Source organism: Lactuca virosa, chromosome 8 (genome assembly GCF_052849685.1).
Source record: "Lactuca virosa cultivar CGN04683 chromosome 8, Lactuca_virosa_CGN04683_v6, whole genome shotgun sequence".
NCBI classification, from domain to species: Eukaryota; Viridiplantae; Streptophyta; class Magnoliopsida; order Asterales; family Asteraceae; genus Lactuca; species Lactuca virosa.
The window spans coordinates 89,374,427-89,400,132 of NC_136433.1; the positions used below are offsets into that span (position 1 = coordinate 89,374,427).

The window sequence follows — 25,706 nt, forward strand, 5'->3', positions numbered from 1 at the left end:
CAGAGTGAGCCCAGGCCCACCCTGAAATTATGAATTTTTTTTTAAATACTAGGCCAGGCCCACCTTTTTTCAAACCAAATTAATTAATCGGAAACCCATAATCCCCTTTTATCAAATCAGCACCAAATCAGAAGGGTAGACCACGGAAGAGTTCTGGCATAATCCTCGTTCTAATCGCTTAATTGAAGTTGGCACCGGCAGCAAGAGTTGAAGATCGAAGCAAGGCAGCAAGCAATCAGGTTATTGATCTTAATAATTTGTATTATGAACAAAATTTAGGGACGTAGGTAGCAGGGTATATGTTTACCGATTTCTATTATATTTTGGTTTATATAAGCCATGTGTGAAACTCCATAATTGATATGTCGGCCATATCCATGTGTATATTAGTTAAGTAGTTGTCTTCATTTAGGTAGACACAGGTAAGAGTAAATAGGATATATCATATGTTTCTTGTCTCCAAGTGGGCAAGGAAGTCTTTTTTTTAGTTTATTTAGAATTTGGATTGTGGAGATTGGGAAAAGATGCAGCAGCCCCACATTTTCTTTGTTTTTTAATAGTAATAAAAGGAGAAAATGACAGCCTTATTTTCTATTCAATATACATATTATTTATATCTTTCTTTTCATTCTGCAAGCATACAGAAGTAACATAAACATCAAAAAGCAATGTTTATTATTTACTCTAATATCTTTCTTTTCTATCCAACCCCATCTTCTCTTTTTGTTTTCTGTTTACTTTAAAGAGCAATGTTTATTATTTCTTATTGTGTATATTATAAGAATAAATGCTAATTATTTATTAATTACTTATCATCTAACAGGCATGGAAAAATATTTAACAAAGAGAAAACTTACAGATTCATCAGAGACATCTAATGCTGATTTTTCTAAACATAGTCGTGTGGAAATCAATTTAGAAGATCTTCCCTCAGACCCTGGAAAGAGGAATAGGATTTTAGATTATGATCCTAATGTTCGGGACGAGGTTCGAAGAGCATACCTCTTAAAAGGGCCTTGCCAACCTAATTCCCACGAGTTTCCTTACATTCTTTTTGGAAAAAAACCACGAAGATTCGATGTTGCTTGGTTTAGTGTTAACGAATATTCAACATGGCTAGAATATAGTATAAATCAAAATGCTGCATATTGCTTATGTTGTTATTTGTTCAAACCATATGTTGGAGCACAAGGAGGCGGTGAAACATTTGTTGGTGTGGGATTCCAAAATTGGGCACATAAGGAAAAATTGACTAGTCATATTGGAGGTTTCAACAGTGTTCACAACCAAGCTTGGGCCAAGTGCAAGGATTTATTGAACAACAAACAACGCGTTGATGTTGCTTTCGCAAAGCATTCAACGAAGTGCAATAGACTATGATATACGGTTGGATGCATCAATTGATTGTATTCGGTTTCTCTTAAGACAAGGTCTTGCATTTAGAGGCCACGATGAAAGTGAAACTTCAAATAATAGAGGGAACTTCATAGAGTTGTTGCAATTTCTAGCTGATCACAATCAAAGCATTGAAGCTGTTACTTTCAATAATGCTCCTTTGAATCTGAAGTTGACTTCACCAGATATCCAAAAGGACATTGTTCATGCAGCTGCGATTGAAACAACGAAGATCATTATAAATGATATTGGTGAATCTTTTTTCTCTCTCCTTGTCGATGAATCTCGTGACATTTCAATTAAAGAACAAATGAGTGTTGTGTTGCGGTATGTAGATATGGAAGGCCGTGTAATTGAACGCTTTCTAGGTATTGAGCATGTCCCAAATACTACAGCTATTACACTTAAAGAGACACTCGATAATTTGTTTTCAAGACATGGGTTGAGCATCTCCAGTTTGCGCGGACAAGGTTATGATGGGGCTAGTAATATGAAAGGTGAACTTGGTGGTCTTAAAACTCTGATTTTGAATGAAAATTCAAGTGCATATTATGTTCATTGTTTTGCTCATCAGCTTCAACTTACTCTTATAGCTGTGGCAAAAAATAATTCAAAAATAGTTTCTTTGTTTGTGTTGCTAACCAATGTTGTGAATGTTGTTGGAGGTTCTTGCAAACGTCTTGACCGTCTTCGAGAACAACAAGCTTCCAAAGTTATTGAGGCACTTGGTTTAGGTGAAATCATAAGCGGTCGGGGCCTCAATCAAGAAACATCTCTTATCAAATCGGGAGACACACGTTGGGGATCCCATTATGGTACTTTGATAAGTATGATTTCATTGTTTCCATCCGTTTTAGATGTGCTTGAGATTATTGCAGAAGATGGAGCAACCCCAAAACAAAAATGTGAAGCTGATATGTTAATTAACTCCTTGCAGACCTTTGATTTCATATTTTCTCTGCACTTCATGAAAAAATTATTGGGTATTACTAATGAGTTGTCCCAAGCATTGCAAAGGAAAGACCAAGATATTGTAAATGCGATGAACTTGGTAAGAATTTGCAAGATGCAATTGCAAAATTTGAGGGATAGTGGATGGGATTCTATGCTCACTCAGACTACATTGTTTTGTGAAAAACACGAGATTGATGTGTGCAACATGGATGCAATGTTCTTACTTCCTGGACGGTCATGACGAAAATATCCAAAGATGACAAACTTACATTACTATCGTGTAGAGTTATTCTATGATGTCATTGCTTTGCAACGCACGGAACTAGAGAGTCGTTTTAGTGAGACTGGCACCAAATTACTTCTTTTCATGGCGTGTCTCAATCCAAATAAATCTTTTGCAGCTTTTGACAAAAACAAATTGATTCAACTAGCTCGTTTATATCCAAATGATTTTTCAGATATAGACTTGGAGATGCTTGATGATCAACTTGAAACTTATATTCTTGATATGTTGAATTCGTCAGAGTTTTTGAATCTAAATGGAATTGGTGATCTTGCACAGAAGATGGTTGAAACAAAAAGGGATAAAGTGTACTCTATGGTTTACTTGCTCATCAAATTAGCGTTGACGTTACCGGTTTCAACAGCAACAGTTGAGAGATCGTTTTCCGCTATGAAGATTGTGAAGAACAGGATACGCAATAAAATGGTAGATCAATGGATGAATGATAACTTGGTTACTTATATTGAAAAAGAGGTTTTTGCGGATGTTGCTAATCAAGATATCAGCAATATGTTTGATAAAATGAAAACTCGTCGACGACCTTAGTAAATTTGTAATTTATATATGTTTGTAGATGTTGCTAATCAAGATACATGTTTTTGTGGATGTTGTAATTTATATATGTTAGGATGTTTGATAATTTATGAGGAACACCCTAAAAAAAGTTCTTGGCTTCGCCCCTGGTCGGCCACCAGTAATATGATTTCAAATCTATATACATCTTGGTGCTGCCTGGATGAATAGAGTACATGGTTTTGTGAGATTCTTCCATGAGAAGATCCATTATACCTCCTATATTTGGCACCTAAATTCTATTTTGGAACACCTTTAACCCTTGATTATTTGTACCGAATAATAACGTTTTACCCAAACGTTCTTCCTTCCGGTTATCTCTTTCCAATGCATCAATTTGAGCCTTCTTGATACTTTCTACAATCGTCTAGAAAATTTCAATTCTTAACGCTCTTGGCCTTTTCCTCTCCAGGTTTATCTTTCTACTCAAAGCATCTACTATGACATTTGTTTTACCAAGGTGGTAAAGTATCTCGCACTCATAGTCCTTGAGTAATTCTAGCTAGCGTCTTTATCTCATGTTCAATTCTTTCTGATCAAAGTGATACTAAAGACTCTTATGATCGGTTAAAAGTTTACACTTTGTGCCATAAAGATAATGCCTCCGTATCTTTAGTACAAAAACCACCGTGTGTGGGGTAGTTTTGTTCATGGATTTTCAGTTGTCGGGATGCATATGCTATCACTTTATCTTCCTGGGTTAGAACCAAAAGAGGGATTCTGGTTTGAGTCCTCTTCATCCAACAAGGTGTCACGAACAAGGTCTCAAGCAAGGAGATCATTGACATCAAAAGAGTTATGTACATTCTTTCTTTCGTATAGTAGTAGTAGTTGTAGTAATAGTATGAAACTTAGATTCTTTAGGTTGCAAGAATACATAGGAAATTTATTATGCTTCCACTGCTAGATTCATGTGTTTTGATTGCTAGAAAGCCTATCAAATCCATGTACGCATCATGTGCTTTCAGTAATATGGGCCTATACTACCTTTCACACATATGCCAACTCGTCTCAAGAATTGACCCAATGTTCTAAGTCACCATGAGTGACCATAAGTAGGGGTCATATCACCCACACATGTGCCTATACAAGCACATATCACTAACCCTTCTAGACTCGACATCGAGGATTCTCTTTACCCTTGCTCTTGTACCGCTAGAAGTTCCTGTTAACATCGATAATCACCTCGTGAATGCAAGTCATACGTAACCAAAGATTTAATAGACATTTGTATAGATTTCTCTACCCTCATGCCTTTATCAAACAATAAAATTCAATAAGGTTGAATAAAAATTATAAGGCTATACAACCTAATTATGTACAACTCTAAATCATTCACTTAACAACTAGTTAACATTAGCATGAACTTCAATTAGCACATAACAAGCATTCTAAGGCTACAAGGCATCTTAGATACTAGGAAATTCTAATATGCAATTCTTGAAAAATTCCTTATGCTACATACTAGCATGCATTTCTAATAGTTCACATATCAATAGAATAGCAAGTATGTGTATTTTAGGAAACTCTTTCCTTTCTAAGCTTCGGCTGACTCACATCACAGATTTCCTTATTCTTATAAATTAACTTTTTTCTTTGAAAATAATTTGTAAAAACTCTCATATCCTAGTTTGAGTTTGGAATCATACAAATGTTCATCAAAATCCCTAAAACTAAGGCTCTGATACCAACTTGTAACTTCCTAAATTTCAAACCAAATTTTTTTCTTTAAATATAAGTAGAACATCCTTTTTCCATGAAGATAAAATACCAAATAGGTGTAAAACCATTACAAGTGAAATCAATGTCTCAGAATCATCATAAGTAGTGGAAGTCTAAAAATATAATAATATGTGATGCGCATGCGTCATGGTCCAGATGGATTCTTCCCACTACCAGAAGCAAAACTTCAAAAAAAACATTTAATCCACAACCATAAACATAAAGCTTAGTAAGTTCCCCAAAATACCATATATCACATCACACATACAATGCATACATACAATGTTCATATTCTACACCTTAATGGGCTTGTTGGCACAAAGCCACATCCGAAAGACATGTACAACTTTTAGCCATCATAAACTCATAGTCATCACCTCAATGGGCCTATAGGGTCAAGGCCATCATCCTAAAGAACTATTGAACTTCGAAATACCTATCTTTATGGGCATGAAGACTTACAACCAACTTCTGCTAGGATCCAACACATAACAAACAGATGACTAACCATCCTAAACATACATTTATATCATAACAGTAACCACTCAACTAACGCACTATACATACAATGTCACACACAGTATAGTGAGAAAACTCACCTAAATGAGTTGAACAAGCACACACTCGCAACTTGAAAGTATCAGAAACACGAACCACCCAAGGTACAATCAAAGGTTAACCCTCAGAAAATAGCTCAATTCTTTGAAATTTACCAAAAGTTAACGGCCAACGGTCAGAGTCAACGGTCAAAGTCAACATGCAAGACAGTCGGGCTATAGAAATGTGTGTCACGCCCAAGTCGCGGAAAAACAGTCGGGAAAACCCTTAGGACATAGAAATGTGTGCCACGCCCAAGTCGCGGCAAAAAAAGTCGAGAAAACCCTTAGGTGCGTCGCAGCTACCCAAACAGGCACGCTGCGCCCCCTTAGAATGTCGTTTCAACTTAGTAAGCACTTAATCCTTACAACCAAGGGATAATCCTTTCAGATCTAGATCTCCTGAGGATCTTAACAAGTAAACTTTCAAACTTTATCCAAATCTAAGGACTAAACATTTCAAATCTTAATCCCTAACTCATAATGAGACCTTAATGACAAAAGTATAATCCATGGATTAATGAAAATGTGTGGACTCCCATTTTTCCACTTTTTAAAGGTCCATAAATCAATCTAAAATGTTCAAATGGTTTTTGAGTTCTTCCAACTCCATGAACACAAAGAAAAGGGAAAATAAGGGACCAGAACACCAACCAACAATAAATGTAGAGAACTTAAGGTCAAGACTAAAACTTTAAAATCAGAGTCTCCCAAGATCTAATCTGTTGTAAAACCAATGATGTGTACATCCACGCCTTCACCTTCGCCTTGCCACGAAACATCTGGAGAACCTAAAACCATAAACAAAACTGTAAGCACGAAGCTTAGTGAGTTCCATCAAAGTACCAACACACAAACGGATAACATGTATAAATAACAACATGTACTAGGTCTACAGCTAAAAGACTGGATTACCCCAGAGCCTAAAGTATGAATCTGGCTTGCCTATCAGGCCCACAACTCATATATGGTCTGCTCTTGAGCCCACAACATAATTATGGTTTGCCCTCGAGGCCCACATCTTATGTCTGGCTTGCTCCCAAACCCAATAAGTCATTGGACTGGAATACCAATCTTCAGCCCTCAGTATGAGTCTGGCATACCAACCGGTCATCAGCTCGTATCTGGAATGCTACTGAGCCATGCACTACGTGGCCCTCAGCTCATATCTGGAATGCTCCAATACCCTCAAGTCCTCAGTACGAGTCTGGCATACCAACAGGTCCTCGGCTCGTATCTAGAATGCACCTGAGCCCTCAGTATGATTCTGGCATACCACCCGGTCCTTAGCTCATATCTGATATGCTCTAGGGTTTGTCGGCTATAGTACGAAGCAGTACAACCTCAACCCAACACAATAAAACATATACAGATAATCATGCAGACAGAATCATAGGTAGTCCTACAGATCTACCAGACCAACATATCGACAACTAGCATAATCATGCATATCTAATCCATACTCATCATATCAAAGGATAACAGTATATCAAACCGATAGGCCGACCTTGGTGCCTTCGACCCGTAAATACAATGAGGAAGACTCACTTCAACCCGGTGATACTCAAATGACTGTTCGCATCGCCGAACCGGATAACCTCGCGCCAACTAACAATAATTACAATTTTAGTCAATAATTGACATGATAACTCAAAATTTGAAAGCCCAAAATCTCATTAATTAGCCAAAGCCCAAAAAAGGCCCAATTATCCAAATTGGACCCAAACCCATCATGGACCTAGCCCGAGAAGGCCCAATATCCTAAAAGGCCCAAAATATCCAAAATTCAACCCTGGTCAAACTTCTGGTCAAAGGTCCATAGCCAACAAGTCAACAAAATAAGAAAAGTCAAACATGCCGAGTACGCCCCGCGTACTCAGCTGGTACGCCCAGTGTACACCCTTTGGGGCCAGTACACGCAGCGTACTAGATGGGTACGCCCAGCGTACTCCCCTGAACCTTATTCTTCTAAATTAAGCACTTAATTACTTAAGTCCTTGCTCCAAACTCTCAGATCTGATTCCTATGGATGACTTAACACGTAAAGTTGGCAACTTTACTTGCATGCATGGCTTAATAGGGCTCTAGATCTCAAAAGAGCTTAATAAAGGGTCTTAACACATGCATGAGTCCAAACAAACCACAAAGATCACATTTTATGCCTTTGGGACACCTAAAACGTCCAGATCTACAAGATCAAGCCTCTGAAACAACCTTATCTCACAAGGACCAACCAAAAGAGGCTAAAATGACCATAAACAACCCAAAAGAAGATCCAACCAAAGAGATGACAAGATCAAATCTTTTTACCTTCAATAGATTCCAAAAGATGAGAAACTTCTGGATCTACAAGCTCCTCTCCAAGAAATGAGTCTTCAACCTTCTTCTTCTCTTACACAACCACCATTAACACTCTTCCAAGCTCTAAAACTTACTCAAGGCACTCTAGGGTTTTAATGTATGCTAAAGGGGGTGGAGGCTGACTTAAAATGCCCATAAGAAGGATAAAATGATGCTTATATAGGGGTAAAACCCCAAAATTAGGGTTTGGTGCTGAAGAGAGTATGCCCCGCATACCCCTTAGTACGCCCGGTGTACTAAAGGATCATTCGCGACCATCTCACCTATTACGCCCCACGTTCACAATGAGTACGCCCCGCGTACTCATTGAACCTCTAAACCCCTAATACTTCACTTGGCCCTAACTTATTCGTTCTAAGTTTGTTTCCGACGAACTTTATATCCACGGAAAGGTGACGAGAAGCCCTACACTACTAACAACTCACCCCGCCTTAAAACCTCCTGAACAACAACCCAAAATTCATAAGGACCCGAACTGCCCAAAATACGGTTATACCTTTGTGCTCCGAAACACAATCAAACTCTTGGATCATCTAATCTATAATACCCTCATCCAAAAAGGCCAAATCCTTTCTTCCCCAAGTCCCTAAGCCTTATGACAACTGATGATCGGGCCACATCCCCGAATAATGAAGCGATTTGAAACCGAGTGTTACACGTTGCACCAATTAGAACTTCCTTACTGTTCAAGCTTCATAAAAGGGAATAAATCAGCACAAGAACACTAAGGGAGGTTAGGGTTTGCAGATGGGGATGTTTTTTAGAATGGAGGCTGCCAAATGAGGAAATATCTAGGGTTTAATGCCTTTAATTAAGGTTTAAAGGACAACATTTTAAGGTTTAAATTGCCAGCTCGGACACGCCGTGAATATAAGGGAAGTGTCTCACCCAACTTAAAATCGCACCTCATTGGCGTGTCACGCCTCAAACCCATAACCCTCATATAAGGAATATCAACACTTAAATAAATAAAAGAAATACATAGAAGGATAGCGGGTGTTACAAGATGACTTGATGATTATTACGAAGTTCGTATGCGAAAGTTACAATTTTTTTCATAGTTTTAACCGAATAACCTACTTTGTAGCTAAAAAATGTGACTTGTTAATATCCAAATTGGGAGTGTAATATGTTCATGTATATTCCTTGTTACAAAAAACACAATAATTTTTTTTTAGTTCAAACAGAGTTCATATGAGAAATTTATAAATGATAAAGTTGAATTTTTTTCATATTTTTTAACCGAATACCCTATTTTTGAGGAAAACCATTAAAAATAGCTATTTTTGTCGTATTTTTTTTCTTAGACGATAAAAAACATAATACAATTTAATAGTTGTTCATTTATTTATAAATACGCGTTAATTATATTTTTATGATAATAGTTATATCATGGAAATTTTGATTTTTTTTTTCAAAAGTTAATTGTTAACTATTCGAAATGATATTATTTTAATTAGTAAAAAACTTGGGCTTCATCCGTGGTCAATATTTTTTTTTAAGCCTTTTATTCCAATTAGGGCATCGTGTAACGCCCGTAGATCCGGGCTAGTCAATTTAGAGACGATAAGCATCAAAAACGACTTTTTGATGGAAGATTATTTAGAATGATTAATCTTAACCAAGTTGGAGTATATGTCTGAAGGTTTCTGGACATATAAAGAATGCCGAAATCCGACTTATAACGAAGAAGTTATAACCTGTCGAAGTTTCGCGACAAATCGGCACGGTGCCGAATGTCGTAAAAAGTGAGTTTTTGATAAACTACTTTTTAGCCTTAGTAATCTAAACGAAACTCGTAGTATTCGTTAAACCGAGAAGTTCGATAAAAAGAACGCCAAAATCTGACTTCGTATGAGGAAGTTATAATTTTTCGAAGTTTCAGCTTAGCAGTAGACCGCTAAAAACTCGAATTTTAGATCGAGTGATTTTTAGCCGACACAACCTAAACGAGAATCGAAGGTCTCATCATTAGTAGTACAACGGTAAAAAGTCTGACGAAAACGGACGTCGGATGAAGAAGTTATGAATTTTTAACGGATTTCCTGTCCCGGTCTGTTAAAAATATAAATTTAAAAATTAAAGTCAAAATTAGCCGACGAAGTCTAAACGGAAGTTGTAGAGCGTAATATTACCTACGCGTGCATATAAAGAACGTCAAAAACGGAGCTTGTATGCGAAAGTTATAGATTTTAGAAGTTTTGGCGCGAAAACCGAGAAATTTCGCATAGATAAGCTTCTCCCGGAAATGCCACGTCACCCTCGCTGCATGCTTGCCACGTGTCCGAACTGCTGAGTCACCGGAGGCCAGCTGGCGAGGCATGTCATGTTCTTCGCGAGTCCGAGGTTCGGTCCAATAGGAGGATGCCCCGTGTCCGATCTCGGTGTGTCATCAGCAACGTGTCCGAACCGAGGTGCTGTCCGAAGCGGTCCAATCAGAAGCCTCCAGCGAGGCCCTCGCATGCGCAGCCATGTGCGAGCCCACGTGCGAGCCTTCCCTACGAACCCTCGGATCTGCGATGCGTGGCTTCTTCTCATCCGTCCGATCAGCAGCTTCGGACCCTATAAATAGGAGAGTGCGAACCCTCCCGGCTAAAGTTAGAAAATTGGCAATTTTGGCCCCTTTTTCAATATTTTAGCCATTTTGACCTCCCCCGATGCCCCGAGATCATTTCCAACGCCCAGAATACGCCACGGAGTGCCCGAGAAGCCCGGGAAATTTATTTTTTCGGTTTCGAAGCCCGACCCTCGCAGAGCCCGATTTCTCAATAAAACTCCCGGTTTTATTAGAAACGATCATTCTAGGCAACGAAGTGCTGCCCAGTTATCGTTAAAACATCTGAGTGTGTAGTCACTTTCATCTTACACATAAATATGAAGTATTTTATATAAAATACGTGATATGTGTATATATGTTGTTTGTTTATTTGAGATGGATGTTGAATGAATGTTTATTTAAAATGATTTAAAATGTATATGTATTTTATCTTCAAATATGTTGGGTAAAACATGAGTAGATAAAGTATGAGGGATAAAAGTACAGTATAGATGTACGTTGGTAGCTATGAATTTAGTACAGTATAGATGTACGTTGGTAGCTACGGATTTAGTATGTTGGCAGCTATGGACTTAGTACCTGTTGTATAAACCTTGGCGACGATGTGACTTCGTGCCTATTAGATAAACCCTGGCGACTATGAGACGTAGTGCCTATTGTATAAACCCTGACGACTATGAGACGTAGTGCCTATTGTATAAACCCTGGCGACTATGAGACGTAGTGCATATTGTATAAACCCTGGCGACTATGAGATGTAGTGCCTATTGTATAAACCCTAGCGACTATGAGACGTAGTGCCTATTGTATAAACCCTGACGACTATGAGACGTAGTGCCTATTGTATAAACCCTGGCGACTATGAGACGTAGTGCCTATTGTATAAACCCTGGCGACTATGAGACGTAGTGCCTATTGTATAAACCCTGGCAACTATGAGACATAGTGCCTATTGTATAAACCTTAGCGACTATGAGACGTAGTGCCTATTGTATAAACCCTGGCGACTATGAGACGTAGTGCCTATTGTATAAACCCTGGCGACTATGAGACGTAGTGCCTATTGTATAAACCCTGGCGACTATGAGACGTAGTGTCTATTGTATAAACCCTAGCGACTATGAGACGTAGTGCCTATTGTATAAACCTTAGCGACTATGAGACGTAGTGTCCATTGTATAAACCCTGGCGACTATGAGACGTAGTGCCTATTATATAAGCCCTGGCAACTATGAGACGTAGTGCCTATTGTATAAACCCTGGCGACTATGAGACGTAGTGCCTATTGTATAAACCTTAGCGACTATGAGACGTAGTGCCTATTGTATAAACCCCGACGACTATGTGACGTAGTGCCTGTTGTATAAAACTTAGGCAGCGATGGACTTCGTGCCTATTCCTTAGGATGAATCCTTAGGAATGAGTGAGATTTGATTCTTAGGGTAAATCCTTAAGAAATAAATAAGATAATGGGGATTGGGTAATTGGGTTGATTGTTTGATGTTTAAGCATAATAAATTATTTATTGTGGGTTGAAAACCCTATATGCTCACCAGGCTCCCAAGCCTGACCCACTCAGTTTGTTTGTATCACAGGTATCGATACGAAGTTACTTTACACTGAGAGATTAAAAGAGACGTAGATCACTAGTGTAAGTGAGTGTAAGTTCTGTTTATGCTTATGTTTCTGTATTGACGACGACATCCCAATGGCTTAAGTGAATAAAATACATTTCTTCAGAAATGATTTGATAATATAATTATCATGTTTTTATGGGAACAAATTCCGCAACACCTTTTAAAAGGATTACTCTGATTTTATTTTAAAAAGCATAAACGAAAATCGGTCTATTCTGACCGAGAAATTAGGGGATGTCACAGTTGGTATCAGAGCATTAGTTTAAGCGAACTAAGAAATTATAGGATTTCTAGACTTAAACTTAGAATGCTAAGTGATGATTGTGAGATGAGTGTCTACCATATTTTAGACACGAACACTAGTTTATTTTAGGAAGGATGCCTAAAATGCTTTTATGTGCTAAATGTTTTGTGTTATAGCTATAATGATGTTATTATTTGTTCGGATCTATGGTATGTTGCCGACCGGATCTGGAAACCTTATGTGTGTAGGATTCTAAGCGTACGATTACGATATTAGAGCTAACATGTAAACGTTTCGAAGTGATAAGGAGATTTATACGTCTATCGTAAATAAAGCTTTCTTATCTTAAATTCTCGCCCGGTATACCGAATGTTTGTTTCGGTGTACAAAAGATTATGGTGAAGACTCGTAGAGAATTGAGTAGATGGAGGAAATGAAAAGCTTATGATAGTGAATGATACCTATCGGAAGATATCGTAAGAGTGGTATCTTACCTTTAGAATATGTCTAATAAAATAACGAAACGTTTAGAGGGGTACGGTACGTCTGAAGTACACCTCCGATTGGCAAGATGATGAATGGTTGGTGTAATTCTTGAAGTTGTCCCATTGTCTGGAATTTCCATCACCGACCAAGTTGAAGTAGAATTGATTGAAGATACTCGTGGAAGAAGTCCTAGTAGAGTCTAGGAAAATTCTATGATTAATTGGACACATTCGTATGTGTTAAATTGTTTTGTGATTTTAGGACTTGGGGACTGCGAGACAGTACTTGGGACGAGTATGAGTAGGTGTGAATAGTAGTAGAGATCTATACTACTGGAAGCACAGGACTCACGCTTGGATCAGGGAAAGTCACAAGGTTACCAAGAAACTAGTGATTGATTCCGTTTTATTCGGATATGTCATTACCCTTGTTTCGGTAATGACTAGTAAGTGTTGGATTAATGTGGAAGTCCATAACTATATTTGGTATGTACTTGACCCGACCCGGCATGGTCCATTTGGGTTGCACTTCACCGGCACAATTTATATGGATAGTCTTTTGAGAATAGTATATTTATGATTTATATTAATATATTATAAGTTCTAATATATTAATATGGAATCATATTATTTAATTAGTATTGATCAAGAATTAATTTAGAATTAATTAAGTGATCAAAAAGAACTAATTAAATATGGACTCTTATATATATGGAATGGGCCAAGTTCATTTAGGTTGGGCTAAGCTTTCATGGATGGTCCATGGAGCTTTTAACCCATGGATCATATGTAAATGAAAGGTCATGGGTATTAGGGTTTACATGGATGTAACCCTAATCCTCCATAATATATAAAGGGGTCCTTGGCTCACAAAATTGGACAAGTGTGTGAAAATAAGAGTGGGCCGATTTTAGTGTGCATACATATTCTCTCAAGTTCTTCCAAGGTGTTTTGGTGATTTGTGATTCCATTTGAGGCTTCCACACTATTGGGGCTAAGCTCTTAAAGCTTGAAGACATCAAGCTACATCAAAAGGTATGTCATCTAACTAGAACTTTGTAGTATAGGTGCTTCATAATATGCTAGTTAGGATGAAACCTTGGAATAGTTAATATTTGCATGTATAATAGAGAAAACATAGATCCAAGGTTTATAGGGTTGCATGTACACCATAGGAGTGTTAGAATGCTCAAAACCCAACAGTGATATCAGAGCCATGGGTTGTTTTCTGTTATATTGATGCAAATGTTTCATTTTCAAAGTTGAAAAAAATGGAAAAAAAAACATGACGTTTGTCAAATTTTAAGATAATTACTTGTTTTTGTGAAAAACTAATTATTTGTAAAATTTGAATCATTTGCTATATGAGTTGAATTATGTCAAATTTAGTAAAAGATAAAATGATATGATTATTTTATTAGTTTTAAAAGTTTGATCTAAAGAGTTTTTTGAAACCTCCATAAATTATGGATATGAAAAGGTTTAAAAAAAATTGATTCAAAATTTTTTATGGAGTTACAAAAACTTGGTCTTAATGTTTTAAAGAATTCCATAACTTGTTCTTAAGTTATGGAACATGAAAAGTTTCATCATAAAACAAATCGTTTCCATAAGTTATGGAATCCAAAAGTTATTTTTTTTTGTGTTTCCTTGATTTATGAGTTAGTTTAGATTAATGGGAAAAAAATTTGTGTTTTAGTTGTTTTCAACCCTAATTAATCTAGAGGTAGTTCATAAAATGTGTTTTTGTAACTTGTCCTCAAGTTACATAAAAGGTCACATTTATGAATCTTAAAACTCATAAAAGTGTCATAGGTTACATAAAAAAATGAAGAGTCTTTTTCATTAAATAGTATTATGACTCCATAACTTGTCCTCAAGTTATGGATGTTTAAGAGTCACTTCTTTAAAAGTGTTATTAAAGAATAAGAGGTTACATAAAAAATGAAGAGTCTTCATTTTAATGAACCATTAAACTCATAAGTTATGAAATGAAAATTTTTTAATAGTTTCAAAAACTTGCCCTCAAGTTTTGGAATTTGTAAAGTTTTCCCATGAATACTTTAATTCCAAGTTAAGCCCTTAGAATTTTAAAAGTTAAAATTCAACCCTTATACTTTATAATATTATAAGTTAATAATATTTATATATATGTATAAGAGCAAGTCGTCTTACCATTAGTAGGCCTCATTCACGAAGCCGGTCTATAAGGGGGTATAAGGTTACTGCCTATAAAATGGCAGTTTAATGGGTGTCCACTCTCACCCACCACTTCCTTGACCGGTGGAGGGTCGTTAGCCGAACGGGTAGGACAAGGACTATAATTCTCCCTTCATTAAAAGTATTAATGACAAATACTAAGTAACTAAACATTTATAAATTCCCAATCTTAGTTACTTAGGAAAATGTGAATTTGGTGCTAACCCATGAAATTACACTTTGCACTTTCTTAAGTCAGTTACTGGAGCGTGTGTGGTTAACCGGCACACTAGCTTGATTTAACAAGGTAGGCAAAGGGTAACTTAATGTTTATCATAGCATCGGTGGAGCGTGTGTGGTTAACCGGCACATCGATTGAGGGGTAAATATTAAGGGTACCAAGTATATTTGCATGGTTACTTCACACCTTGTTTTGTGATCCTCGGCATCCCAGTCACAAAACCTGAAGGGCACACTCGAGATTGAAACATGCCATTGAAAAGTTCAATGAATCTCAAAAGAATCTAGGAGTTTCAAAACCAATTAAAACCTAATAATACATTTCGTTTATCTTGGTGGAAATTGGTGAATCGTCATTCACCTACCTTCAAATATTTTATAGCTTGGATTACGGCATCCCTCTTCCAAGTTATAAAATAGTTTGTTGGGTCCTAGCCTTAATATATCATATTGGGTGTTATATTAAGGACTTAAATCAACTTTACGTGAATTTCTCCCATTATTGATGTCTGCTTTAGACAACAATGATCTTCCCAAATCAAGCTTTCCTAATGAATATGACTTCCCGAGTTTGGCTCATGGAAGTCATACATCTCTTCCTCCACCTCCTCCAATTATTCTCCCTAACCCACAAGTTCAAGGTCACTCAAGCCCTAATCGCAAGCAAGGTCTATGTGTGATCACATCTTAGAGATGAAGTCACATATTGACAAGCCGGGAGAGTTGGGTGTCAAAGTCTTGAGAAAGTTGGATGTTCAATCACTTTCTAAGTCACATAGTGAGTTCCTTTGGGACTACTATGAAACAGACTATGACATGAACCTTAATGATCATATCTATTTGCTTGGTGCTGCTGAATCAGCAATGATTTGGAACGATAGTAAAGCAAATTTGATTAGAAGATCAACTTCCCAAAAACTTTATGGACAGTGACAATGGTGACACTGGAAATCCAGAAAAAGCATTCTCTTCCCAATGGAAAGGGATTGGCCATAGTCAACCCGGTTGACCAAATGGTAAAGAGAAAGGCTAAGTCTGAGATAGTACCATTACCAAAGGGTCCATTTGTTAAAATTGCCAAAGGAAGGGGTACTGTTTGCGAAGCTGCCAAATTTAGCTAAGGATGTTAAAGTCAATAAGTTTGACTCTACTTCAGGTAAAGTCCATTGTCTAACTCTGTTAAGCTCCTATTTGGAGATTCTTATTACATAATGTGACTGAGTCACATGGTGGTGTTTTAAGAATCAAAGAAAAGAGAGAAATCTTAAAGGAAGTATATGCTGATTCTGATCGCGAAGGTGGATTTCGATCGCATCAGAATTTTGAGCAGTTGCTTAAGAAGTTATGATATATTGCTAAGGAATAGATAACAACAATTTTCCATGTGGATTGTAAGGATAAGTTTTTCCACAAAGTTTTAAAATAAAAGAAAATTGTTTAATTTTATTTATTTGAAGTATCCTTACAATGGCATTTGTGGAAAATTGTTGCTTATATGATTCCACTGACAACAATATTGGAAAATGGATTTGATTCTTTCATTTGTGGTAGTGTCTAAATTTACCAAATCAGGAAAGTTCCTCATCGCCCAAGTGTCAATTGGACCGAAACTTGGAATCATGCAAGTTGAATAGTATGATGAATGAGAACTTTCAAGCATTGGAAAATCAAGACTAATTACTTGTTCACATGGATGTGTGAGTCAAGTGAAGGACTAAAGGGATCGAGTACACATTCTTGTGCACTGGTCATGTCCACCACAAAGCTCGTTAAGACTATTTGATTTACTAAAGTTTAGTAAATATGGTTATACTTACAAGTTTAAGTATAATTCTGAAACATTGGAAATGTCTCAATGTATGGCAGAACGAATGGGAAGAATCAAATTAGGCAGAAAGATAAAAGTTTCTCAAATCTGAAAAGATGGGAGAGTACTTTAGTATCATGTTTGTGATCATCTTAATGATTTAGAAATCATATCACAATTAGTCATCTAAAGGTCATCTTAGTGCATTCTTATGACTAAGAAGAGGAGTCATGAATTGTTGAAATGGTTAGATCAGGAAGATGAGTCATACTTCGTTCCAAAACAATTCTTAGAGTCATACTCCAAGATTGTAACTTGAGTGACATATCTTAAAGAAATGTTTAAAACACTTGTCAAATGTAAGAGTAAAAGTGTCCTACTCTTGTACATTTGAAATTGGTAAGTTGTGATGTTTTGGATAAAACAAAGACCAACTAAGGCCAATTGTGTGAAGTGTTTGTCTTGATAAAGAATCCGCACTATCTCTTGAATATTTGGCAAGATAGTCTTATATGTCAAGAGGATAGTGGGAGTCTTAAAGATCCTAAAAAGAATTTCAAGAACTAATCAAGAATAAAACCTGAGGTTCTTCACTAGCACACGACTTGAGGTTTATAACCTATCGTGTTGACATATTCTGTGCCCATTCCAGTTAAAGTTGGCTTTGCATAGGAGTTCTGAAAGTTCTCAATTGGTTGCATAACAACTTGGAAGCAATGACAGGCCCTGTACTGCCAGGTGGCAAGAAGTTAAGATTGCATAAGTTCAGTCCATATGAGTTTGGATTTGTCATTATCCTTGTCTTGTGACTATGGTTTTGACGATTCACAAGGATAAGAACACATACACCATAAAATCTAAGGGTCATAAGGTTTCTCTCCGATTCATGAAAATGATGGTGAGGAAACACTTCCACCAAGTAGATTTGAAGCAGATGGCAAAAGGTCTAAACAATTGAGACTATGATTACGACATCCCTTTTCATAGTTCTGAAATTGTTTAGACACACATGCATGCTATCTAAGGAAAGGTGTATGATTTTGATAAAGTTTTATCAAAGCATCTCGTATCAGAAATCTGAACTTTGGTAAGAAAGTCAATAAAGTATTGATTTCTAGAAGTCCATCTGATTTTTGAGTACATGTCAAAGCTAGTGGGAGCATAAGTGTTATGCAAATAATCATCATGTTAGTGGGAGCATGATAATTATTGTTAGTGTTGCAAGTTAGCAATGTTAATTATAGAAAACAAAAGTTTCAATTCGTGAGGCTTCAGGGATTGAAAAAGTTGTTTTGCTATAATTAAGGGAGAGGATATACTTCATTTCAGTTCTAAAGGCTTAGATTGAGACCTTAATCATCTTTAGTCAAGAATATATATATAAATTTCATGTTGGATTGGTTCAACTTAAGGAAATTCTATATATTGCGTTCTCAAAATTCGATTATGATTACGGCATCCCTCTTCATAGTCAAATTTTGAAAACATGGCAAATAAAAATATTGTAGCAAAAGACTGGTCTAGAATCATGTCTTTATGTGAGACATCATGAATCGTGTACCATTTGCTTTGGGTACAGGATCGATTGCATGTGCTATAATATTTGTCATTTCTAAATTTTTCCAAATGCCCAGAGGCATTAAGAAGGGAAAAGGTCTAGAATTGGATATGACTAAAATATTTAAGCAATTGTCGAGGACAATCTGAGGTTTACCAAAGATTGGTTGCTCAGGGACAGTTGGAAGTATAGTGCTAATTTTGGAAGGACCATATTGACATATTCTGAAAAGAGGCATCTCTTATTCAGAAGTGATAGTCAAAATGAGAATATGGAGTTGTCTCCATAGGTGGAAGTTATCTGTGTAAGATTAGAAAACTTAATGCAAGAAGCATGTCCAAAGCAATGTACTTTGAATATGAGACTTAGTTTCCATGGAGTTGATCTCCATTGGAATACCTTATAATGACTGTTGACAAGTCTTTGTGACTTTGTACATATTCATTACAGGAGGGTCAGTGCATATAAGTTTAAAATCTAAACAGATTTCGATAAATGATAGGAATTTGAAATTCTCACATTTTTCGATAAGGATTTGGGAGTGTCAAATTAGAATCATTGAAATTATGTTCAATTGGTTTATTTCACAAAGTAAGGATCATAGACAAACATAGAGTGCATACTTGGTGTATGGCAAAGCTATTGTTTAAGAAAAACATAGTGTACATGCTTGGAGCATGGGACAACTAGTGTTTTTAATTCAAGTATAAAGTTGATAAAACCGAAACAATGAATAATGAGTAATCAGTATGGTGATAAATAAAAGTGTTTATTTATATTCATAGGGTTTGATACCATATTTGATTCATTTATTCTTGTGTTTCACTTTGCATGTTTTGACTTCCAGAATAACTAAGTCGCTCTTCCTGAATGATTAAGTTATTCAAACCATCCACAGTCGGTCATATGTTGGAAGTAGATATGAATCAAGACTGTCATGGGTTGGTTTGTAGAGGTCCAAGTTGGTGGACAAAGTGGTGCTACAACACTCATGAGTGCTCATAAGTTCCGAGTATTGGATTCAACCCGCGCTCATTTGAATCACTTCATGAATTTTATCACGAGTGATCATGAGACGATAATATCTTATATTCTTCAAACCTAGAGATATGAGTTGTTACTATGAGTTGGTTATACATTGATTGCACGAAAACGCATTGGTAACTCGATGTTATAAAATGTGCCTTTGTGTATGATTCAACAAGTAGTAGAACAAGCCATATGAGTCGAAGTTTATCCATTCCTTTTACCTTCGGGATAAAAGCGATATCTGTGGGCCCCTCGATGATTTAGCGATGACACATGTGAGTGCTTGGCCAAGCCAGGACTGATTTGATTTGTTCAATCAGTCAGTCATCATAAATCGAAAATCGGGAAACAACAAATGGACAGAGAGAATGATTATAATCCATGTCTCAGTCCATATGATATCTAGAATGGAGGAATATATGATCCCTTATCTAATGGAGAAGTCATTGACAAGGTCAGAGTTCGACAGCGGCTTTAAGAGCTACGATTGCCAGTTAGGTTTTGAAGTCATACTCAATAATAGTTTTAGACTTATCCAAGTGGGAGACTGTTGGATTAATGTCTAAGTCCATAACTATATTTGGTATGTACTTGACCCGACCTGGCATGGTCCATTTGGGTTGCACTTCACCGGCACAATTTATATGGATAGTCTTTTGAGAATAGTATATTTATGATTTATATTAATATATTATAAGTTCTAATATATTAATATGGAATCATATTATTTAATTAGTATTGATCAAGAATTAATTTAGAATTAATTAAGTGATCAAAAAGAACTAATTAAATATGGACTCTTATATATATGGAATGGGCCAAGTTCATTTAGGTTGGGCTAAGCTTTCATGGATGGTCCATGGAGCTTTTAACCCATGGATCCTATGTAAATGAAAGGTCATGGGTATTAGGGTTTACATGGATGTAACCCTAATCCTCCATAATATATAAAGGGGTCCTTGGCTCACAAAATTGGACAAGTGTGTGAAAATAAGAGTGGGCCGATTTTAGTGTGCATACATATTCTCTCAAGTTCTTCCAAGGTGTTTTGGTGATTTGTGATTCCATTTGAGGCTTCCAAACTATTGGGGCTAAGCTCTTAAAGCTTGAAGACATCAAGCTACATCAAAAGGTATGTCATCTAACTAGAACTTTGTAGTATAGGTGCTTCATAATATGCTAGTTAGGATGAAACCTTGGAATAGTTAATATTTGCATGTATAATAGAGAAAACATAGATCCAAGGTTTATAGGGTTGCATGTACACCATAGGAGTGTTAGAATGCTCAAAACCCAACAGTAAGTTGGTTGTTATTCCGACCCTAGTGGTCATATCAAATTGAGTCCGACTACGATGAGTTTGTTACATGGTTCGGAGGACCAAGTTCGATGTAGCATCTGACTAAAGTCAGAAGGTTGAAATTAATGTGATCGATATCATCGTGCTCGTTGTTAATGAAGCTTGTAGCTGGGAATGCTATATGCTAAAATGTGATTATATCACATTAAGATACGAACGAAGGTATATTCCATTCTGGAATTTGACTCAAAGAGACTTGAGTCTAGACGTTGCATCATCCGATGAAGGTCATTAGAACATGACCCGTCGATCTGTTACAATTGATAAGGGGAAGTACTTATCCTAAGAAGAAGAAGGAGTCCTCAGTAAGGATTTATTTTGTAACTTGTAGGTTACGATTGAAAGTCCAACCTAGTACGAAGAGCAGGTGTAAGATTGAGCATCATGGTTATTACTTAGGATGGAAAGATAACGTATGGAATCATTATACAAGTCCTATTTTCGTTGATGATTCCGGGACGTAATCATCCTAAGGAGGAGATAATTGTAACGCCCGTAGATCCGGGCTAGTCAATTTAGAGACGATAAGCATCAAAAACGACTTTTTGATGGAAGATTATTTAGAAGGATTAATCTTAACCAAGTTATAGTATATGTCTCAAGGTTTCCGGATATATAAAGAATGCCGAAATCCGAGTTATAACGAAGAAGTTATGACCTGTCGAAGTTTCGCGACAAACCGGCACGGTGCCGAATGTCGTAAAAAGTGAGTTTTTGATAAACTACTTTTTAGCCTTAGTAATCTAAACGAAACTCGTAGTATTCGTTAAACCGAGAAGTTCGATAAAAAGAACGCCAAAATCTGACTTCGTATGAGGAAGTTATGATTTTTCGAAGTTTCAGCTTAGCAGTAGACAGCTAAAAACTCGAATTTTAGATCGAGTGATTTTTAGCCGACACAACCTAAACGAGAATCGAAGGTCTCGTCATTAGTAATACAACGGTAAAAAGTCTGACGAAAACGGACGTCGGATGAAGAAGTTATGAATTTTTAACGGATTTCCTGTCCTGGTCTGTTAAAAATAATAATATAAAAATTAAAGTCAAAATTTGCCAACAAAGTCTAAACGGAAGTTGTAGAGCGTAATTTTACCTACGCGCGCATATAAAGAACGTCAAAAACGGAGCTCGTATGCGAAAGTTATGGATTTTAGAAGTTTTGGCGCGAAAACCGAGAAATTTCGCATAGATAAGCTTCACCCGGAAATGCCACGTCACCCTCGCTGCATGCTTGCCACGTGTCCGAACTGCTGAGTCACCGGAGGCCAGCTGGCGAGGCGTGTTATGTTCTTCGCGAGTCCGAGGTTCTGTCCAATAGGAGGCTGCCCCGTGTCCGATCTCGGTGTGTCATCAGCAACGTGTCCGAACCAAGGTGCTGTCCGAAGCGGTCCAATCAGAAGCCTCCAACGAGGCCCTCGCATGCGCAGCCATGTGCGAGCCCACGTGCGAGCCTTCCCTGCGAACCCTCGGATCTGCGACGCGTGGCTTCTTCTCATCCGTCCGATCAGCAGCTTCAGACCCTATAAATAGGAGGGTGTGAACCTCCCGGCTAAAGTTAGAAAATTGGCAATTTTGGCCCCTTTTTCAATCTTTTAGCCATTTTGACCTCCCCCGATGCCCCGAGATCATTTCCAACGCTCGGAATACGCCACGGGGTGCCCGAGAAGCCCGGGAAATTTATTTTTTCGGTTTCGAAGCCCGACCCTCGCAGAGCCCGATTTCTCAATAAAACTCCCTGTTTTATTAGAAACGATCATTCTAGGCAACGAAGTGCTGCCCGGTTATCGTTAAAACATGTGAGTGTGTAGTCACTTTCATCTTACACATAAATATGAAGTATTTTATATAAAATACGTGATATGTGTATATATGTTGTTTGTTTATTTGAGATGGATGTTGAATGAATGTTTTATACATGTTTAAAATGATTTAAAATGTATATGTATTTTATCTTCAAATATCTTGGGTAAAACATGGGTAGATAAAGTATGAGGGATAAAAGTACAGTATAGATGTACGTTGGTAGCTATGAATTTAGTACAGTATAGATGTACGTTGGTACCTACGGATTTAGTATGTTGGCAGCTATGGACTTAGTGCCTGTTGTATAAACCTTGGCGAAGATGTGACTTCGTGCCTTTTAGATAAACCCTGGCGACTATGAGATGTAGTGCCTATTGTATAAACCCGGGCGACTATGAGACGTAGTGCCTATTGTATAAACCCTGGCGACTATGAGACGTAGTGCCTATTGTATAAACCCTGACGACTATGAGACGTAGTGCCTATTGTATAAACCCTGGCGACTATGAGACGTAGTGCCTATTGTATAAACCCTGGCGACTATGAGACGTAGTGCCTATTGTATAAACCCTGGCGACTATGAGACGTAGTGCCTATTGTATAAACCTTAGCGACTATGAGACGTAGTGTCTATTGTATAAACCCTGGCGACTATGAGACGTAGTGCCTATTGTATAAACCCCGGCGACTATGAGACGTAGTGCCTATTGTATAAACCCTGGCGACTATGAGACGTTGTGCCTATTGTATAAACCCTGGCGACTATGAGACGTAGCGCCTATTGTATAAACCTTAGCGACTATGAGACGTAGTGCCTATTGTATAAACCCTGACGACTATGAGACGTAGTGCCTATTGTATAAACCCTAGCGACTATGAGACGTAGTGCCTATTGTATAAACCTTAGCGACTATGAGACGTAGTGCCTATTGTATAAACCTCGGCGACTATGTGACGTAGTGCCTGTTGTATAAAACTTGGGCAGCAATGGACTTCGTGCCTATTCCTTAGGATGAATCCTTAGGAATAGTGAGATTTGATTCTTAGGGTAAATCCTTAAGAAATAAATAAGATAATGGGGATTGGGTAATTGGGTTGATTGTTTGATGTTTAAGCATAATAAATTATTTATTGTGGGTTGAAAACCCTATATGCTCACCAGGCTCCCAAGCCTGACCCACTCAGTTTGTTTGTATCACAGGTATCGATACAAAGTTACTTTACACTGAGAGATTAAAAGAGACGTAGATCACTAGTGTAAGTGAGTGTAAGTTCTGTTTATGCTTATGTTTCTGTATTGACGATGACATCCCAATGGTTTAAGTGAATAAAATACATTTCTTCAGAAATGATTTGATAATATAATTATCATGTTTTTATGGGAACAAATTCCGCAACACCTTTTAAAAGGATTACTCTGATTTTATTTTAAAAAGCATAAACGAAAATCGGTCTTTTCTGGCCGAGAAATTAGAGGATGTCACACATTGTATTTTGAAATGTTTATTTTTACATGGTGCTATAAATACTTTATTTGATATCTATTGCGATCATTGGTAATTAAATATACATGTTGTTATTTAAGGAAAATAAGACCGTATAGTAGAATATCGAAGGCAGAGGGGGGGGGGGGGGGGACAAAAAGCTTGAGGTGTCACATTTGGTAATGTAAGGGACCAAAAATGGGAAACTTTTTAACCCTATGTGGCTAGCAATAGAGAATATCGAAGTCGGTGGACTAAAAATGCCAACTCTACAAACTAATGTGATAAAAAGTTGAGGGACCAAAAGTAGCAAAGCGTTGAAAATTTTGTGGCAAAACTTAATATAATAGAAAATATACTATTCCTAAACATTATGCTTTTATATATATATATATATATATATATATATATATATATATATATATATATATATATATATATATATATATATATATATATATATATATGAAGTTCAATAAAAAACCATTATTAATAAAGAAACTAATGAACCAATCTAAAGCGTCGAAATTTAAAGCGATCAACGGCAAAATGAATGGTTGTAGACTTTTTCAATGCACGCATATGCACCGGATTATAACAAAACTCACTTCCTTTTTTTAGTTTAATTTTTTAGGCCATGTTTTTTATCAAAAAAAACCGAATATATCATTGTTCGTGATTTTTTGTCATCTTTCCATAGAGATCCATATTGATATATAAAAAATGAATTTTTTTTCTCAAAAAACTCACTTCATTTTCTTTGTTTGTTGAAAAGTATGTCTATTTTTTATAGAAGAAAATTAATAAATATATCAAAATTCATACTTTTTGGTACTCTTTAAACATAGATTCATATTGATGTTAAAAAAACATAAATAAATAAATAAATCGATATTTCAGTTCAGATTCACATTGTGAACCTGTTCAGATTCACATTATGAACCTTCTCAAATTCACAGTCTGCATAATAATAAGTCAGATTCACAATGTGAATCTTAACTGATCGAGCTTTTTCACATTGTGAATGTTAAAAATTGAAATATTTACAGTTTATATTCACAGTGTGAATCTACACTGATCGAGGTTTTTTTTAGTCGGTGTTGATGTTTATTAATAGAGTACAAAAAATTAATATTTTTTGTATAATTAGTTTTTTTGATAAAAATAAAATTAAATATTGAAAATACTAAAAAAATGAAATAGATTTTTTTCGAAAAAAAAAAAAGTTTGTTTTTTATATATCAACATGGATCTCTATGGAAAGAGGACAAAAAATCGAGAACAACGGTATATTCGGGTTTTTTTTCGATAAAAAATGTGGCTTAAAAAAAATTTAAAACGAAAAAAAGATGTGAGTTTTTTGGTAAAGAGGTGAATTTTTTTTTGTATAATCTGGTATGTGTGCATCCAATGTACAAG

At 36.6% G+C, this 25,706-nt stretch overlaps 2 protein-coding genes across 2 annotated transcripts; both read left to right on the top strand.

Annotated features, from left to right (window-relative positions):
- The first annotated feature begins 825 nt into the window (after nt 1-825).
- Nucleotides 826-2,590, top strand: LOC145130610 (uncharacterized). The gene is made up of 2 exons (XM_079065386.1): nt 826-1,267; nt 1,374-2,590. Exons 1-2 carry the CDS (start codon nt 826-828, stop codon nt 2,588-2,590), a joined length of 1,659 nt encoding a protein of 552 aa, XP_078921512.1.
- A 15-nt stretch (nt 2,591-2,605) lies between these two features.
- On the top strand, nt 2,606-3,178 carry LOC145130611 (uncharacterized). Its single transcript, XM_079065387.1, has one exon. It carries the CDS (start codon nt 2,606-2,608, stop codon nt 3,176-3,178), a length of 573 nt encoding a protein of 190 aa, XP_078921513.1.
- Nucleotides 3,179-25,706: the final 22,528 nt, after the last annotated feature.

Excerpts from the sequence above, each read along its gene's own strand:
- LOC145130610 (XM_079065386.1), top strand. The coding sequence starts at position 826 with ATGGAAAAATATTTAACAAAGAGAAAACTTACAGATTCATCAGAGACA. Across the intron at positions 1,268-1,373 it reads ATTGACTAGTCATATTGGAG|ACTATGATATACGGTTGGAT; the intron begins GTTTCAACAGTG and ends GAAGTGCAATAG.
- LOC145130611 (XM_079065387.1), top strand. The coding sequence starts at position 2,606 with ATGACAAACTTACATTACTATCGTGTAGAGTTATTCTATGATGTCATT.